This window comes from Vipera berus (assembly GCF_964194415.1).
Source record: "Vipera berus genome assembly, chromosome: 9".
NCBI lineage: Eukaryota > Metazoa > Chordata > Lepidosauria > Squamata > Viperidae > Vipera > Vipera berus.
This window is the reverse complement of record NC_138212.1, coordinates 15,724,124-15,744,722: the sequence shown is the minus strand read 5'-3', so window position 1 is coordinate 15,744,722 and position 20,599 is coordinate 15,724,124. Positions and strand designations below refer to the sequence as shown.

Genomic DNA, 20,599 nt, shown 5'->3' with positions numbered 1-20,599 from the left:
GTGGCAGATGGCGATCCTGTCCCCCTGGCATGCTGTAACTGTCATAAATACATGCCTGTTGCTAATACTGATCATGTGACCCTAGGGATGCTGCAGCGGTTCTAAATGTAGGACTGATTGTAAGTCACTTTTCCAAGGTTGTTATAGCTTCAAATGGTCACTAAGCAAATGGTTGTAAGTCAAGGACTATCTGTAATTAGGAAGTTTTCCCAACCCTGTGTTTTGGAATGACACGTTCCTAATTTGTTGATATCGAACAGGACAGAGATAGTTTTGAAAAACTATTTACAAAACTATTTACAAAAAACTATTTACTATTTACAATGGTAAACTTGGGGAAAACAGCTTAGTCTGGAGAAACAAGAAACTGTGAGAAAGAAACTCAAGACTGCCCCACCTTGACTCTCTTTCCTATAAAGTGGAGTGGAGGGAAAGTCCTAGTCCTGCCTTAGGTTCAAAGCCATCTCCGTGACCTTAGGCCTGTCACTTTTTCTCAGCCCTAAGAAGACAACGGCAAAGCACTTCCAATTTTTTTCCCCAAGAAAACTTCAGGAATTAGTCCAGGCAGTCAACACTGACTCAAAGACACAGAGACACACAAATAAATATCTGTCAGTCTATCTCAGCAGTTAAAAATCATGAGAAGGTTCCGAGTCTAGCAAGAACTTGATCGTGGTCTGGTGGGCTATAATGTCTCACTCCCAACAGGGGAAGTGTATGGGACACTGAGGCACCAGGGCCTGTCCCAATTTTAGCCAATTGTTTCTATTTTCTATTTCATTTCCAAGAGCCTTGGTGGAGCAGTGGGCTAATGCCTCCTTAAGTAACACCAGCTGCCTGCAATTAGTGCAGGTTCGAGTCCCACCAGGCTCAAGGTTGACTCAGCCTTCCATCCTTCCGAGGTAGGTAAAATGAGGACCCAGATTGTTGGGGGCAATAAGCTGACTTTGTAATAATGCCGCTTGGGGTGTGTGTGTGAAAGCCCTAATAAGCAGGCATATACATAGAATGAAGGCTACTGCTAAGCTTGTAAGCCGCCCTGAGTCTTCGGAGAAGGGCGGGATATAAATGGAATTAAAATAAATAAAATAAAATAAAATAAACCACCTCTTTCCCCTCTGAATACGGGAGATGTACAGTGTGCACTGTGGGCTTTGCCTGAAATATCTCCCACCCACTCCTGTGGCTCAAATCAGGTGCCAATGGCTACACCCTGAATCCAGAGACTTTTGAAAAGGGAAATGCATTCCTGCTTTGGTTGCATTTTCTGAAAACCCTACGGTTAAATCAGGCTGTCCCAGAGATTCGGAGGGAGGGGAGAAGATCGTACCTTGAATGGGCTGGAAAGGAGCAAAAACCATCAGTAGCAAGACGCTAAGCTCCACAGCAGGCATTCAGAAAGATGTCAGCTTAAATCTGGGCCCGATTTGCTCTCTTACTTTCACTTCCGTGCTTCCTGTGTGGTATCAGCACACGTGAACCGTGGCCCCCTAGAGGAAAGCATCTATGTCACCTGGTGCTGAAAAAAAACCCCATCTCTGCCCTCGTGGGGGCCGTGGGAAAGCCCCACGGACGTCTTCTTGCTTCTCCTGGCACCGTCCAGCTCCTTGCAATCAAAGTGAAATTTATTACAGTTCTAAGGCGGGACGCAAACAAAATATCGGAAAAAATAAGCATTGTATCCTTCAGCGTGTATGCGTAGGTGTATAAGAGGAAAACAATAAGGATCACGGGAGTCTAAAAACAATTCAGAACACAGTTACTAAGCTAAATCCAAATAAAAGACAATGATAAGAAGTTCCAATCCTCAGGAATGATCTGGTGTATCGTACAGATGGTAACCGCAAAATGGGAAACTTGGGAGGTGATTTTCGAAGTCCTTGTTTTTGATGTAGTGGTTAAGGCACCACGCTAGAAAGCAGAAGATCGTGAGTTCTAGTCCTGCCTTAGCCATGAAAGCCAGTTGAGCGACTTTGGGCCAATCTCTCTCTTTCTCTTTCTCAGCCCAACCCACCTCACAGGGTTGTTGTTGTTGTTGTGGGGGAAATAGGAGAAAGAAGATGTGTTGGATAGGTCTTCCACCTTGAGTTACTTATAAAAGTAATAAAGGTGGCAAAATATTAAGTAAGTAAGTAAGTAAGTAAGTAAGTAAGTAAGTAAGTAAGTAAGTAAGTAAGTAAATAAATACAGAATCTGCTTTGTGGGGAATGTGCACATTCCGAGGCTCTGTAGCCCTATTATTGGAGATCTATTATCACAAATTATGGGATTTGGGAGTCTCAGGACTGGTTAAAGAAATGATACAAGAACAGAAGGAGAAAGCTCACACCAACGCGTTTTTATGATACGTTGTTGATTTAAAATTGTTTCCTTTCTTCCTTTTTTTGAACAAAGAAGGCATTTTTCCAAAAAGTCACGTGTTTAGTTCTGTTCCTAATAACGTTTCTCACACCTCCCCTTTTGTTCTTTTGATATCAGGATTACTCACGTTGAGGTTAAAGTCTTTTGCTAATATATCGATACCTTTTCTTTCATCCCTCTCGATGGTGGTAAAAGAGTTTGATATTGTGGAAATCCAGAAAACGCGTAAATTCAGCAGCCCCGCGTCCAAAGACGCTATTCCGCGAATTAGGGAGGAAGCCCGTTTGAAAAACGATACGAAGAACAAAGTGTAAATAAATAAATGAATGAATAAATAAATCCGCTGAGCTTTATTTCTCCTGCAAAGAGGGGAAACCAGCTTTGACGGCCCGCCTACAAACCTCGTCCTTTTCCTCACAATTTCCACGTGAGTCAATCTCAACAGGCAATTTTGACCCACGCGATTCACGAAGCAATTGGCCCTTCGCCAGATCGCAAAGGAAGCCCCGCCCGCTCCGCGGTTTTTCTCCAGTCTCTGTTGCCGCCGCCTGGCTCCAAGCGGGACTTGGCCAGCCGCCGGTAACTAAGCCCGGGTGGGCAACCTCGGGCCCGGGAGCGCCACCGGGGTTACTGTTGCACCGTTATACCGTTCCTGCAGCTGGATGGCCGTCAAATCCAGCCTTGCTCAGTCCAAATTGAAGTTTCTCCAACAGACGACTTGCCTCGTTCTGTTGGGACACATTCGGTGATGGGGAGCCAAGCACAAGGGGTGTGTGTGTGTGTGTGTGTGTGTGTGTGTGTGTGTGTGTGTGTAAGATATAATCCCATCAGAAATGTGCTTGCTCCCCATCACCGAATGTGTCCAAACAGAATGAGGCTGTCTGCCTGCCTGCCTGCCTGCCTGCCTGCCTGCCTGCCTGCCTGCCTGCCTGCCTGCCTGCCTGCCTACCTACCTACCTACCTACCTACCTACCTACCTACCTACCTACCTACCTACCTACCTATCTATCTATCTATCTATCTATCTATCTATCTATCTATCTATCTATCTATCTATCTATCTATCTATCTATCTATCTAACTAACTATCTAACTATCTAACTATCTAACTATCTAACTATCTATCTATCAGAGAATAGATGTTAACAGCTATAATGTAAGCAAATAGCTTAGTTTCCTTATTTAAATGGTTATTTTCCACTTAAGAACTCTCTCTTCCACGGGACACAGATAAGGTGTGAGTGGCCTAAATTTGGGGTGTGTGTGTGTAAAGTACTTCATTTTGACATTTCAGGAGCAATAAGGGCTATTCTGAGCATTGCTGAAAGAGTTGCGCAACATTTTGAAACAAAATAAGGATATACACCAGCTTATTTGGGACTGAGTCTGTAAAAAGTATAACATGAATCAGATTATTGAAGTATAGAACCTGTTCAATACTCCAAAAACATGAGGAATAAACTTGGAACTTTAAACAATGTGCATCATCATCATCATCTTCATCTTCTTCTTCATCATCATCATCATTTGATGACACTATCAGGCTGCTAGAATCCCCCCCCCTAATTTCATTGGGATCTGCCTTCCTGTACTTTTTGTTGTTCAGTTGCTAAGTCATGTCTGACTCTTCATCACCCCATGGACCACAGGATGCCAAGTTCCCCTGTCTTCCTCTGTCCCCTGGAGAATGCCCAAATTCATGTTCATTGCATCGATGACACTAATCATCTCCACCTTTGCCTTCCCCGTCTCCTTTTGGCTTCAGCCTTTCCCAGCATCAGGGTTGAGTCCTCCTCTCTTTTCCTTGAGCGGCCAAAGTATTTGAGCTTCGGCTTCAGTATCTGTCCTTCAAAAGTTTAGTTTAGTTTAGTTTTATTTAATTTATATACCGCCCTTCTCCCTAGGGACTCAGGGCGGTTCACAGGGCATATATAAATTACGATACAAAAGTTAAAATAAGATTAAACCAATGCCCAAATAAAACAATAATACAATAATAAAACAACAATTTTAAAAGCCCATATTCCCCCTTCAGGCCAGACCAGCTAATTCGAATAAGTGGGTCTTCAGGCCGCGACGGAAGGTTCGGAGGTCTGATGTCATCCGGAGCTCCACCGGCAGTTGATTCCATAGTGCCGGAGCGCCCACAGAGAAGGCTCTCCCCCTGGGGGCCACCAGTCGGCATTCCCTTACCGGAGGCACCCTGAGGAGGCCCTCTCTGTGGGAACGCACAGGGCGGAGGGGAGTTGACGCCGGCAGCAGGTGGTCCCTGAGGTAACCCGGACCCATGCCATGTAAGGACTTAAAGATCATAACCAAGACCTTGAACCTCACCCGGAAGACAACTGGTAACCAATGCAGCTCGCGGAGCAAAGGTGTAACATGGGAGTACCGGGAAACTCCCAAGACAACTCTCGCGGCCGCATTCTGTACCAGTTGGAGCCTCCGAGTGGTCTTCAAGGGAAGCCCCATGTAGAGAGCATTACAGTAGTCAAGACGAGAGGTCAAGGACCGTCTGGGCTGATTTCTTTTTAGGATTGACTCACTGTTGACTCCTGGTGATTGGCCCAAAGTCACTCAACTGGCTTTCACACCAAAATCAGGACTAGAACTCACAGCATCTTAACCACTACACCGAACTGGCTCTCCTTCAGGTCCTGCCATCCTTGAGGAACTGTGTCAAATGAACAAGGAACTGGTAAGTAGCAAACCCGTTAGTTTATTTTAGATCACCTTTATTGTCACATTAAAAAATGAAATTTAGTTGCTTCCTCTCAAAGTGTACACATACCTAACACACATTTAAAACATACTATACACAACATATGTATAGAGCCACACCCTTACATATAAGTAACATATAAATATTAATCACTGTCCGTCTTGAATACATAACGGCAGGAGGAAGCTTTATTTTATTTTATTTATTTTATTTTAATTCCATTTATATCCCGCCCTTCTTCGAAGACTCAGGGCGGCTTACAAGCTTAGCAGTAGCCTTCATTCTATGTATATGCCTGCTTGTTAGGGCTTTCACACACACACACCCAAGCGGCATTATTACAAAGTCAGCTTATTGCCCCCAACAATCTGGGTCCTCATTTTACCTACCTCGGAAGGATGGAAGGCTGAGTCAACCTTGAGCCTGGTGGGATGCGAACCTGCACTAATTGCAGGCAGCTGGTGTTACTTAAGGAGGCATTAGCCCACTGCGCCACCAAGGCTCTTTAGAGCTCACAAGGTTAATACTGTATGGAACAAAGCTGTGGCTGAATCTGGATGTTCTGCTTTGGATACCACGAAGCCCCCTCCTCCCAGAAGGTAACAAGGAAAACAGGTCGTGAAGAGGGTGCGTGGTGTCCCAGACAATCTTGCGGACCCCGCTCGAGCAATGCTTCTGTGCCATGTCCTGGATGGGAGGGAGAGAACTGCCAAGGATCTTTTCTGCCGTCCTCACCACTCTCTGCACTGCCTTCAACTTGGGATGATGCCCGGAGCCAACATGCGCTCGTGACCTCCCGTTTGGACTACTGCAACGCTCTCTACATGGGGCTGCCCTTGAGGACCACTCAGAGGCTTCAACTGGTGCAGAATGCGGCCGCGCGAGTTGTGATGGGGGTCTCCCAATACTCCCACGTAACACCTCTACTCCGCGAGCTGCATTGGCTTCCGGTTGCCCTCCGGGTGAGATTCAAGGTGCTGGTGATGACCTATAAAGCCCTACATGGCTTGGGTCCGGGATATCTGAGGGAACACCTGCTGCCGGCATCAAGTTCCCTTCGTCCAGTGCGCTCCCACAGGGAGGGTCTTCTCAGGGTGCCACCGGTAAGAGACTGCCGGCGGGTAACACCCAGGGATAGGGCCTTCTCAATGGGGGTGCCTGCCCTTTGGAACCAGCTGCCAGTGGAGCTGAGGACTGCCCCCGACCTCCGTTCATTCCGCCGGGGCCTGAAGACCTGGCTCTTCAAGCTCTCTGGCCCAGGCTGAGGATTAATTTTATTTTAACTGGGGTTTTACTTATACAGGGATAAATTTAATCTTTTTTAAACTTGGTTTTTAACTTTTGTATTTTTGGTTTTTAATTACCCTGTAAACCGCCCTGAGTCCTCCGGGAAAGGGCGGTATATAAATGTAATAAAATAAATAAATAAATAAAATAAATAAATAAATAAATAAAACATGACGGTGGGTTCAGGAAACCAACCCAGAGAAAAGGGTGGCTTGCAGACCCTGGGGTGGACTTTGTACCCTGCCACTCTTCCCCACCTGTGCAGATGAGCATGCAAGAAATAATGTTCCTCCTTTATGGACGGGTGACTGCAGCCAAAAAAGCTTTCAGAACAATCTTGCCCTCAGGCTTCTGATCGAAAAGAAAACAGCCACAGGGAAAGAGACGAGGGAGGGAGGCAGAGAAAGTTATAAAAATATGGGCTGGTTGCATCGCTCTTTTTCCCCCCAGCTTTCTGTTTCTGATTCTGTTCTTGAGACCAGGCCAAGGTTGTAACATCACTGGAAAAAGTGAGTTGTGACTGTTTTTTCACACTTATGACTGTTGCAGCATCCCCGCGGTCACATGATCAAAATGTGGAGACTTGGAAACTGGCATTTATGACGGTGGCAGTGTCCCAGGGTCATGTGATCGGTTTTGGTGAGCTTCTGACAAGCAAAGTCAATGGGGAAAGCCAGATTCACATAACAATAATGTTGTCAGGACCCACCCCAAACCACGTCTTAGGAAGACAAAACTCTTGGAGGCAAATCTTAGTCCAAAGGGAATCTTTACTATGACATGCTTGGTTGTAGGAATACAAGACAGGACTTAATATTGTTCTACAAACTAAAACCTTATAAAGAGTTCCCAGTTCAACCCCCCCCCCTTAACCCCATTTGGTCAGCCCCCCATCATTTACCTCGTATCATCCCTCTCGTGGGAAAAAGGAACTTAGGATCTTTTATGTTTATTGCTCTCTTCCTTGACACAAGCCAGATGCTACCTGCCCTAACCCCCCCTTTTGTTCCCCCAGTTCAAAAGGCTTCTCTTTTCCTTTGAAATGCCTAATACAGGCTCAATACACATTCGTTCCCTCCTCCTCGGGAGATGGCAGAATCCAGGAACAACGTTTTAAACATACATTTATGAATATGATATAAATGGATTCTGACAAATGTTACTAAAAACTGCAATGATTCACCACGATGTGAAAAAGATGTTGAGACTCTGGAAAGAGTACAGAGAAGAGCAACAAAGCAGTCTGGAGGCTAAAACATACGAGGAACGGGTATATCTAGTTTAATGAAGAGAAAGATGAGGGGGGACATGATAGCAGTGCTCCAATATCTCAGGGGCTGCCCCAAAGAAGAGGGAGTCAAGCTATTCTCCAAAGCACCCGAAGGCAGGACAAAAAGCAACGGATGGAAACTAGCCAAGGAGAGAAGCAACCTAGGACTAAGGAGAAACTTCCTGATGGTTAGAAGCTGTTAATGCTCCAACAGTGGAAGTTTTTAAGACTTTGTCTGAAATGATATAGGGTTTCCTGCCTGAGCAGGGGGTTGTACTAGATGACCTCCAAGGTCCCTTCCTATTATTATTACCGTACTATTATTGTTATTGCTATTGTTGTTGTTGTTATTATTATTATTAAACTGCGGCAAGGAAGGTCATAAAATGGGGCAAAGGTCAGTGAATAACTGTCTTGCTTAGCAACAGAAATGTTGGCCTCAATTGTGGTTGTAAGTTGAGAACTACCTACTCAGGTGACTTACAAAATGATAAAAGAATAAATATAAAGCCAGTTAAAATTAGTAAGTTAAATAAAATGTTGGTCTAGCACTAAACAGATCCAGATTCATATTCACCTGTTTCATAGAAATTTACTGCAGTGTGTAGTTTTGGTTCAATCATTCCTACTCAACCCAATCTACCTCGCAGGGCTGTTGTTGAGAACAATCGAAAAAGGGAGTGGTACATAGGGCACTTTGAATTCTTGACTGAAAGGTAAGATATTAATGAGTGTCTAATACATAAATCATTGTATTTTATTATTACTATAGCTATAAATTATTGTACTATAGTCTGCCTGGAGTAGTCCTATGGTGAGATAGGGGCAAACAAATTTAACAAACAAATAAATAACAATAAATAAATATATTTCTTTTTGGGAAGACTTTTCAAGAGCAAAGCTGCTGACCTCTCTATGGGAAAACCTGGGAGAAAATCTCGAGCATGCACATCCACAAATTCGACCGGAAATTTCGGAAGGAGGCCGCTCTGCCGATAATTGGTGATGCCATGAAGGAGGAATGTCACTGGGTGGCAGTGTTTGCCTTCAGAATTGCATTAATTCATTGCTTCAATTTCTGAAAATCAAATGAACGCCCTGCTTTGGCATTACTCTCCTCTAGAAGTGGAGTTACCACATTTTCACTATTAATTTTTACTCCACATTATCATTATTGTCGGACAGACAAATGCTAGAAAAGTAGCTTTTTTGAAAGGAGGGTCCTTGGTGCTTTTTGGATTTGGTTGTTTTCTTGCAGGGGTCTCTCTCTCTCTCTCTCTCTCTCTCTCTCTCTCTCTCTCTCTCTCTCTCTCTCTCTCTCTCTGTGTGTGTGTGTGTTTGTGTGTGTGTGTGTATTCCATAGCTTTCTTCCTTTCCTTTCCCTTCCCTCAAATGGGTCATTTTCCTCAGTCTGGGTTCAAGTTCCTTATCAAGTTCCTTCTGCTTTTCACAGCAGTGCAACATTCACCGTCCTTGTTGGCCGTGAACAGTTACCGAAAGAATCTCTGTCAAAACAGCCCTAAGGCTTAGGCTAGCCACCGCCTTGCCCCACCCCCAGGTATGTCTCTGCAGCCAGGTGAGAGACAGGAGGGCTTTGGGAGAAACCCCCACACCCCGTCTCCAGACAGCCAGGAGGCCTTTTTCCCTTATGGAAAGTGGCTGGGATTAGCTGCCCATCTTGGGGATGCCAGGCTGACATTCTTTCCAGCTCCTCCTTTGAAGGGGCTTTTAACCCCTAATTGCCCTTGGAAAGGAAAGCCAGGTGAAGCCTCCTGAGAGAGAAGAGTCCAGGGTCAGGGGAGGGAAGGGAGGGAGGAAATGAGGGAGGGAGGGAGGGAGGAAGGGAGGAAGGAAGGAAGGAAGGAAGGAAGGAAGAAGGAAGGAAGGAAGGAAGGAAGGAAGGAAGGAAGGAAGGAAGGAAAGGAAGGAAGGAAGAAAAAGGAAGGGAGAGAGGAAGGAAGGAAAGGAAGGAATGAAGGAAAGGAGGGGAAAGAAGGGAGGGAGGGAGGGAGGAGGAGGAGGGGGAGGAAGTAGGAAAAGGAAGGGAGGGAGGGAGGCTGCAATTATAGATGAAATGTGCAAGAGGTTCTTCTTAGCCTTTGAATCCACTTTTTTTCCATTTGTAGAACAATTTATTACTTTCTCTAATCATCCAAAGTAAAAGACCAAAACCAGAATACCCCTAAACGGAGTGATCTGTGGATTTGATGGTTATTTTAATTAACAAGTGGAAGAGTGTCAAGCCTCAGAACAGTCAATTTTCCTTATGTAATCATTTGTCGGATTATGTCTTTATTTGGTTTTTTTTAGATTTTTTTAAAAATCCCATCTTTATTATTTTTATAAATAATTCAAGGCGGTGAACATACCTAATGCTGCCTCCTCCTATTTTCCCCTCAATATCAAAACTGTCGGGTAAGCTCCATTGAGAGATATGTTGTTGATATTTATTTATTTCTGCCAGGGGGCGGGGGGAGTAAATTATCTAGGAATAAGTGGCACGATACAGGAACAAATTGTTCCAACTGGCACCATCTCCTTTTTTTAAATCACTTGCTTTAATTGCAAGCTTTGCAGCCTTCCTTCCATACTTTGGTATGATCCAGGGGTCTCCAAACGTGGCCACTTTATGTCTGGTTGGCTGAGGAATTCTGGGAGTTGAAGTCCAGAAGTCTTAAAGTTGCCAAGTTTGGAGACCCCTGAAAGCTATCAGTCTCTAAGCACTTTCCTACAGCAATTGCTTAAACTCAATTTACTTCTTCTGGAGTAAACGTGGTCTAATAGTGGGGACTTTGGAATGAAAATAGATTAAGCTTAATTATCCACAAAATCAACAATAATTTTGTTTCAGCTACCAAATAAAGATACATTTGAAGAGGAAGATTTTTGTACATGTTTACTTTGGCCCAGTTTAAAGAGGCCAATTCCCTCTGAGTTGGCCTGGAGTACCCACAACAGGAGCCTGAATGACGCCAGCAGCATTTGTGTTGTTCCGTCACAAGCCCCACCCCTTTCGACTTGCACATGCTTGCGGGGCAACGCACCGCATTTGTCATTTGGACAAAAGCAGGAATCTGCAGCAGATGCTCAGGCACTTGCCTTTTAAAATGTTTCCTTAATAAATCATCTGCTATAAATAAAGAGAAAACAGGGGCAGAGGGCGGGGGCAAAATCTCAGGCTACCAGATAAAATTAATTTTAGGCTTGGCTGGTTATGAGAATCTGGGACTTGTGGGTCTCCAGCATGAGGGGGGGGGGCGGGCTGTCTGCAGGGAGGCAGGTCAAAAAAAGACGACAGCCCCCAGCCTCCAATTGGCCCAGCATTTGATTTATGTGACAGCTGCAAAAAGAACTGGGGCGCCCACTGTGGGACTGTGGCTGCCATATTGACTTTTTTGACCTTCGTCCCTGAAGATCCTGTTGGATGAGGTAAAACCTGACTTTTTTTTTTAACCTCCATGCAGAAATATCCTTTTCTACCATTCTGAAGAGCTCCCAATTGGATTAATTTGCCCCTGTTGGAATTCAGCCTGAACCAACCCTTCTTTAATAGCAATGGTTAATGACAACCAAAGACACAAGATGGTGCACAGGTAGTCCTCAACTTACAACCATTTGTTTAGTGACCATTTAAAGTTACAATGGCACAACAATCATTGTGCTGGCAAACAGGGCAGCATCCCCACGGTCGCACGAGCAACGGTTGTAAGTGTGAAAAATGGTGCAAGTCACTGTTGTAACTTCAAATGGTCACTAAATGAACTGTTATAAGTCGAGGACTACCTCTATGTCTTTGCAATTGATTTTGTGCCCCAGACCTATTTAGGCCAAACCATGTAAAGCAGGGGTGTCAAACTGGATGCGTCACGCGGAAGCTGCGCCCACCCTATTGCCGGCAATGGCAAAACCATCCCCATACGTTGCGCAATATCACGTGACATCACGAGTTTGACATGTCTGATGTAAAAGCTTCTTTGGAATTTGAGAAAATAAATTTCTGCTGGAACTGTGTTTCTTTTGGTCTTCATTAAGACTGGATGTTTTTCTGATTCTTTAGGCCCGATTACCAGATCCACCATGTGAGAAGCTGAATCAACCAAGGTGTGTCAGTCACTTCAACAGGGCCCAATAGCACCTCAGCACCTGAGAAAGGTGGGTGAGGAAGAATTTCTCTGCTGCACCAACCCTTCCTGATTACTCATTGGAAAATAATGGCTTGCCCTGATGAGGAAAAAAAAAAGATGATTTTTTCCCCCAGTGCTGTTTTTGTAAAATATGAAAAATAATAATAAATTAACCTTAAATAAAGTCTTATTTTTGTGAATTAAGATAAATAATGGCGCTTAGGAGCCTTAGGCAAAATGCCTGGGTATCTCAAAACACCTGAACACTGATCGTGGTTACAAGATACACTTAACCCGGTTACTGAATTAATCCATTTCTGATTTGTACAATATCCGGCACCTTGAACTTGTATAGGACTTGAAGTCATTCAACGTATTAAACAGCTGTAATAAACTGAATCAAAAAGCAATATTAACGGTTGGGTTAAGACTAAGCATATTGTAGGAATGCAGTCTCTAGAATAGAGCCAGTTTGATGTAGTGATTAAGGCACCAGGCTAGAAAGTGGGAGACCATGAGTTCAAGTCCCACCTTAGTCACGAAAGCCAGCTTGGGCCAGTCACTCTCTCAGCCAAATTCACCTAAAAGGGCTGTTGCTGTTGTGGGGAAAATAGGAGGAGAAAAGTGTATGTTCACCCCCTTGAGTTAGCTATAAAAATAATAAAAAGATGGGATAAAAATAAAATAAATCGAAGCAGATCAGGCCTATTATTTTATTTCAGGGCTCTTCAAACTTGGCCCTTTTATGACTTGTGGACTTCAACTCCCAGAATTTCTCAGCCAGGCATGCTGGCTAAGGAATTCTGGGAGTTGAAGTCCACAAGTTCTAAAAGGGCCAAGTCTGAAGACCCCTGTTTTATTTGATCAATACAGATTTTGTAAACTTGTGCATGGGATGTCAAAGGAAAGGCACCTGGTCATCAGAAAGAGGGATTGTGACACTTCATTGCGACAGTAACAGCCTGTTCATCCTGACTCATAAAAATGTCCGCCTTTGCATCCAGGAATTCCATTTATTGCATATTTTTGCTCCTTGCTTCTGTAATATTGCATTGGCCCAACTTTACAACACCAGAGAAATGTGATCGGCAGTTGATGGGCAGAGATGCCTAACAGTCCGAGGACAGGCTGCCTCCCAAATATCTCTTTCTATGAACGTAAGTGAATGATGAACTTTAACACTTTGGTTCTTTACCTCTAAAAAAGCCTTTAAATGTCACCCCTGTCCTTGCAACACCCTGCACACCCAGCCCTTGTGCCTAGTTCATTCACAAACAGGCTGATGCTGGATGGGGCCATCCACCTATCTCTAATTCTCCCCTTTAACCTCCATTGCAACATGGAAATTGTGAAATATGTTTCCCCCTGACACAGCATTTTACTACTGCTGGGCAAAACAAACCTTTCCTGCATTTATTTGTAGGTATTTTTAAAGGGCGGGTTGCATTTCTATGGGGGATACCCCCAAAATACTGGCTTTTCTCTCAGATACCATATTTCTTTCCTCCATTTGCTGACTACTGATTGGCAACACAAACTACCTATGGAGATAGCATCCAATCACAAAGTGTCTAAAAATTAGAGTATTTGGGGACTTAAAAATGGAAAGTACACGGCAATAGCAAAATTAACCTTATAGGTACGCAACAGAATGAAAGCATTAACTAAATGTAAACAGGAATGGGTCCTATACATATAACACATCATGAAGCATGACAAATACAATCACTTACAGTTTGGTTTCTAAGGGGGCCTGTATATCTATAAATACTGAGAATTAGCAAATACACAAAATTGGGGAATTAGAAATTCAATAGTCCTTTTCTTATTTTCTTTCTTTCTTCACCCACCCCCCACCCCCCGCTTTTTTGGTATTTTAATTCTTATTAAATTTGCTCATTTTATCTATAGTTTTTCCTTTGTTACCATACACACACACACACAGAAAGAGAGAGACAGACACCACTCTGTGGAGATTTTAATATTAAGTAATCAGTTTAAGATTGAAATCTGTATACAAATACTTTGATGTGAGCCATGGTGATTCTTTTCTCAACGTCTGAATGAAAACGCCAAATAATTTTTCGCCGGTAATATTGCCACCCTAAATTATAACCTGTATTGATAGAATATTTTTCCTCTGCTCTCTTATCTGTAGACTAACTAAATACAGTGTAATAGAATGTTAATAAACTTTATTGTGTAAACAGGGTTGTATTGAAACAATACAAACTATCAAGATTTATAACCATATAAAATGTATCAAAATTTATAAAAACATAATAAAAAGGAGGGGGGGAAGTTACATTATCTCAGCTCCAGACTGCATCAGAGTCCTTTGTGCTGCGTAGAGCACAGATTGCTTTTGATGCCAAGTTGAATCGGCCGTCTCTGAGCTTCAGGAAAAGCTTTAGCAACAAGGCACATTTGGATATGTCACTGAGCAAAAGTCATGGGTTGGTACAGGGGGGGTGTCTGCAGACTTGTATCAAAATATTAATAATAATAATAATCAAATAACAGTGTGACTATGTGATTAAAACCCAGTTCTTTTCATGGGCATTGTGATACGTGTAAAAAAGAGGCTTTTGATGATGCAGTGGTGGCCACCATTTGTGGCTGGCTGCTGTGCTGATGCTGTGCTGATGTATCAACTCGTGTGCTTGTTCTTTTACAGGTTGTCCTCGACTTACAACTGTTTGTTCACTTAGTAACCGTTTGAGGTTACAACAGCACTGAAAAAAGGGACTTATGACCATTGTTCATACTTATGACCATTGCAGCATCCCTATGGTCATGTGATCAAAATCCAGATGCTGGGCAACTGACTCGTATTTATGACGGTTGCTGTATTCCAGGATCTTGTGAACACCTTTTGCGACCTTCTGACAGGCAAAGTCAATGGGGAAGCTAGGTTCACTTAACAACTGGGTTATTAATTTAACTGCAGTGATTCGTTTAACAATTGTGCCGAGCAAGGTCTTAAAATGGGGCAAAATACATTCAACAACTATCTTGCCTAGCAACATAAATTTTGGGCTTAGTTGTGATCATAAGTCAAGGATTACCTGTATTTGTTTTCTTGTTTTGTGCTGTCTGTTGGTGAACTATTGGTTGTATATTTGTTTTACGCTACAATATGTGTCTGGAAAACGGCTCCGAACCACTCCAGATTTGCAAGTCTGCAAGTGTAACCAGTCAATGTTTATCATTATTTGAATCCATCTGTGTTACTTGCCTAACCCAAACGATGTTAATTAGCGTGGAAAATTATTCCATTGATGAGAAGTGCAGTAAATCATGATTTCCCTGGACGCTCAGAACTGTTTCGCTGTTAAAACACCTTTAAGTGGAATTGTTCTCTGACTGTAATAAAGGAAAACCTTCCTTCCATCACTTTGGTGTGTGGAGATCAGGCTGGCGTGGGTAACGCATAACCCCCTTTTCGCCATGCAAACAGGGGAAAGGATGTCCCGTCTTAATTTATTTATTAAGAAAAAAATTATCGGGCCGGTGAGTCCAGGCGGTTTACAAAAATAAAACCCCAATGCAAAAGCCAATAAACTCCCTCCCCCCACCTGGTGGCAATGATCAGACCAACCACTTGATGGGCTCTATGTCATCCTGGGGTGTCCAAGGCTACAGGCAAAACCACGTCTTTAGGGCCTTTCAAAAGAGTACCAAGGTGGGGGCCAATCTTATTTCTTCAGGGATGATGTTCTCCAGGGAGGGCGCAACCACGGAGAAGGTCCTTCTTCTTGGTCCCACTAGATGGAGCTCCTTAAAAGAGAAGACCCAATAAAATAAAATAAAATAAAAAAAATACGCTGCCTCTCTACTCTAGTGGGTCAGGGAGATGTAACGTGCCAGCTTTCTTCTAACTTAGCTGCTAACGCAATTCATCCTGTGTCAACAGAAACGGCAGGAGTGAAAAACAAAACAAAAACAACCCGAAGCCAATTAGATACAAGAGAAGACCTTCTTTCTTCTCCCCTCTGGCAGATTTTAGAAAAGTATGAAGTAGGTCTGACCTCTCTGAGTCAGCTTGGGATTGTTTGTTCCTCCTCTGTCAGCTCCACCTTCGTGGGTGCCTATCGCCAATTGGTCATCCTCTCCAGAGACAGTTTCTCAAGGCAAAGGTGAGTGCCCAGAAGGTACATCCTCAACCAAGTCATAAATCAGCGTATCATCCAGGAGAATCCAGGTAGTGGACTTCTGCTCTCTCCTTGGCCTTGTTTTAGCTCTTGAGCTTTTCTTTTACCACCCAAGAAAGCGTCCATTTTGAAAAGCTTGTGTACGTGTGCATATGCAAGTGTGTGCCTTCAAGTCAGTGTAGACTCCTAGCAAATGCCAGTTTTCTTGGCAAGATTTCACATTTCGTTCACCATTGCCTTCTTCCTAAGGCTGGGAGAGAATGACTGGCCCAAGGTCACCTGGCTACTTTGTGCCTCAGGCAGAACTAGAACTCACAGGTCTCCTGGTTTCTAGCTTGGTGTCATAGCCACTATCCCAAAATAGTTCTCTTTGAAAGATTAGAGATCAACAATAATAGATAAAAGTACGGAATTTGACATGCATGGTTCTACAGATACTCCGAGGATTATGGGCGTACCACCACATGCTATGCTGGAAGTGGTCAGGTGATGGGGGTGCATCCACCAATCACAGTGCTGTTGGTTTTGGCAGATTGCTAGGCGTGCTTGGTTAGCTTTCAATTAAAACTCACCTCTGGCTTTGCTTCATACTTTACCTGTGCAAGCTTGGTCCATTTCATTGTAAACCCAGCTCACAGGTTTCTCACAACCCTCTGGGTTTAGGGGTTACAATCCAGAGACTCTGAACCTTTGGCTTAGCTCCACCACTGGCTAAAACAGCCAGATTGGCATCATGGTTTAAGAAACAGGGAATCCCATTCAGAATTTGCAAGAGGATTCACCTTCCTTGTGCAGTGGATGAATTATGCTTCCTACATCTTTCATATCGTCTTCAATTTACAGCCATTCCTTTAGCAATGAAATTACAACTAAAAGAGGATCAGTCTTCATTCACACTTAACAATTGTCATAGCATCCCCAGAGTCACATGATCAAAATTTGGTCGTTTGCCAACCAGCATGTATTTCCTATGGCTGTAGCATCCTGGGAACACAAGATTGTCATTTGCAACTTATTCCCAGCTTAAGAACCAACTGCCTGAGTCGCTTAATGGCAGTGATTCCCTTAACAACCATGCGAAAAAAGGTTGTAAAATCAAACACCATCCACTTAACAACCACCTTGCTTAGCAACAGAAGTTCTGGTCTTCGTTGTCGTTGTCCTTCAAGGACTGCCTGTACTGAATTAGTCTGCTTTCTAACAAGTGCTACTAACAAAGACCCAGGATTTAAAATGAACGAGGCTTCCAGAGGTTTGTAAATGCCAAAGGTTATACCAGTAGTCCTCGACTTACGACCAAAATTGAGCCCAACATTTCTGTTGTTAAGTGAGCTAGTTAAGTGAGTCTTGTCCCATTTTACAACCTTTCTTGCCACCATTGTTAAATGAATCGCTGCAGTCGTTCAGTCAGTAATAAGGGTTGTTAAGTGAATCCGGCTTCCCCATTGACTTTGCTTGTCAGAAGGTCATCATAAATATGAGTCAGTTGCCAAGTGTCCAAATTTTGATTCCGTGACCCTGGGGATGCTGCAATGGTCGTTAAGTGTGAAAAAGAGTCATAAGTCCCTTTTTTCAGTGCTGTTGTAACTTTGAACGGTCGCTAAACAAACTGTTGTAAGTCGAGGCCAACCTGTAGCTGACTGAGCTGTGTGCTCAAAATGCATGAGTTTGCATGCTGAGTGGTTCAACAACAACCGGACAATAGATGCTGGTTTAAATCCTAACATGCCTGCATCTGTCCATCTCTGATGACTGAGAAGGTGTGGTGGGTGTGAAGCCGCCCAAACTCTCCTTGAAGTTCAGAGGAGTAGATAGCAAGGGTTAATTCACACCTCATTAAGGTGTGCAAATTAGCAAGGATTAAAGCATCCCTAGACCACAAGTGTGAACAAGCCCAATCTGAAATGTGTTTTGCAAACAGTCGTGGATATTTGCGGCTTGCCCATCAAGAGGAGAAGAACACACTCACAGGCGACTGGTGTGTTTTTCTTTCTTCGGCAATAAGCAAAGCTTGAGGTTTCACTTCAAAGGATTGCTGTTGTTGTGATAAGGAGGGGTGCCTTCAAAGCTGCTGCATCGCTCAAGGGAGAAAGCGTGTAAGTGGGTTGCCCACCCAATCGACGTCGCAGGAGATTTGATCCCTTGCTGATTTTTTCCCATGTCAATTTGATATGTAAGATGGTGTGTGTCACTTTTGTAAAGGGGTGTAAGGGTGTGTGTGTGTCACTTTTGGCTGACACAACAGAACACAACAAAATTGTGCTGGTCCATCAAACTCCCAAGAGTCACATTATAACTGAAAGAGATTTTACTTAAACCACCACTCGTTTGGTAACCCTTTTTCCAACTAATACATTTTATAAAAAGACACAAGCTATATCTAACGAAAGTTTGTTTCTTCTCCTAAAATATGTTACTTGGAAGAGGTGCTACCAGTTTTCTGTGACCATAAACTGACACAGTTCTTCTCCTTCAGTGTCTAATCCACCATAGTAACAGCAACAGAATTGGAAGGGGTATTGGAGGTCATGTAGTCCAACCCCTGCTCACGCAGGAGACATACTATTTCTGACAAATCACTGTCCAGCCTCTTCTTAAAAGCATCCAGTGATTGGGCACCTACCACTTCCGAAGGCAATTTGTTCCGCTGATTAATTGTTCTCACTGTTAGGAATTTTCTCCTTAGTTCTAGATTGCTTCTCTCCATCCATTGTTTCTTCTCCTGCCCACAGGTGCTTTGGTAAATAAGTTGGCCCCCTCTTTCTTGTGGCAGCCTTTCAAGTACTGGAAGATTGCTATCATGTCACCCCTGGTCCTTCTTTTTATTAGACTAGGTGTACCCAGTTTCTGCAATCACATTGCTAAGCACATTGATTTGTGCTTAGATTGTAAGCCGCCCTGAGTCTTCGGAGAAGGGCGGGATATAAATGGGATTTAAAAAAATATCGTTCTTCATATGTTTTTAGCTTCTAGGGCCCTAATCATCTTTGCTGCTCTTCTCTAAAGTCTTTCCAAAATCTCAACAACTTTTTTGTAATGGGGTGACCAAAACTGGATGCAGTATTCTAAGTGTGGTCTCACTAGAGCTTTATAAAGCAGTACTTTTGCATATTTCAGTAGATTGACTTTCCCCCCATTCTGTATGGAAGGCTGGATTCATTTACAGGACTTCTATGCCTCTCCAGTCAAAATGGACTCCTTTCCAACAGAAATGAAGGGAAATAGGTACATTTGATAAAGTTACCCCACTTGTAAAACTTTAAAATTTCTCCTCTACCAAGACCTACTTGAAAATCTTTCCCTTCAAGTGTTATCTGAAACATCCCTGCCTTGCAAACTATAGCCGTTAGCCTGGCTAAAAACAATGAGGAACACAAGATTTTGGTTAAAAAAAACACACCACCACCACACAGGCAAATTTGTGAAGATTCCAAATTGGTGGCCGGGGGGGGGAGGGAGGGAGTGGATAGAGATTGGCAAGGAACCAGTCATTAATTTGTATTTATTCATTAAATTTATAGGTCAGGCATCTTACCTCAAGGTAACTCTGGGCAGTGTGGGTGCAACCAGGATACGATGAGGGTGGAGTCACCCCTTTTCTCTTTGTTCTACTTTTCTCTCTTTTTTTACAGCATTACTTTTTTCTCTTTTTTCCTTCTTTCATTTCCCCCTTTGCGTCTCTTTCCCCTTCTCCATATTGCGGAAGGGGAAGAAGTCATTTCGCTGCCTGCCAAGAGAGCTGTGAATAGTCAGCTGAGGGCTGTATAATACAGGCCGTCTTTTCCCACCTTTCCCACCGGGCTGCACGGACGGGAGAGACACCCCTGGGAAGTGATCAGATGATTAGTGATGGGCACCGAAGAACAAACCTGCTCCTTGAAAAATTTTCAATCCTAGAAGAGGAGAGTCAGTGCCACTGCGCACCTTTATCTGAGTGGCACTAGGTTTGCACGACGGTGATAATCCTCTGTTCAGACAAAACTTTAGCATGTTAGCCGGGGAGAGTCAGTTTGGTGTAATCGCGAAGGAAGCAGTTTAGAAACAGGGAGACTGTGAGTCCTAGTCCTGCCTTAGGGACTGACCTTGGGCCAGTCACTTTCTCTAAACCCTGGGAAAGAGTCAAGGGCAAACCACTTCTGAGAAACCTGGCTAGTCCAGGCAGCTGTGAGAAGTAAAGGCTGACTTGAAGGCAAACACACACATGCGCTTGCATGCGCGCGTGCGCACACACACACACACACACAGAGTAGCCACTAGGTTCATAAGAGAGGTGGTTAAATAGGCTGTTTAAGTGCCTCGCGCAAACGGCAGGGAGGTAGATTTCTTTTTTAAAAAAATTACAGTAAAGGTTATTATAAGATAGCAATCATTTTTAATTAAAGCTTATTATAAGATAAAATATAAATGCAAACAAAAATTGAGAAAGAAATAAGAGGGAAGGAAAAAGAAAAAGAAAGAGAAAGAAAGAAAGAAAGAAAGAAAGAAAGAAAGAAAGAAAGAAAGAAAGAAAGAAAGAAAGAAAGAGGAAAGGGGAGAGAAAAGTAGCGACTTCCAACTTTTTCAGTGGCATTGAATACAAAAAGAATCACAGTCTTCATCTTTTGCCGTACTTTTTGAAATATTTCAAGCCATTTTACAACAACAAAATCAATCTAATAATTAAAACTTAAAATTAGAGGGT

At 43.3% G+C, this 20,599-nt stretch overlaps 1 protein-coding gene across 1 annotated transcript in view; it reads right to left on the bottom strand.

Moving 5' to 3' along the window:
* IFNLR1 (interferon lambda receptor 1) overlaps positions 1–20,599 on the bottom strand; it is a gene marked incomplete at its 5' end in the record, with an annotated part of 68,783 nt that overhangs the window by 14,531 nt on the left and 33,653 nt on the right. Inside the window, 3 exon segments of the mRNA XM_081334375.1 lie at positions 1,331–1,394; positions 1,398–1,466; positions 1,470–1,490. Of these exon segments, the coding sequence (XP_081190501.1) occupies positions 1,331–1,394; positions 1,398–1,466; positions 1,470–1,490 (154 nt within the window).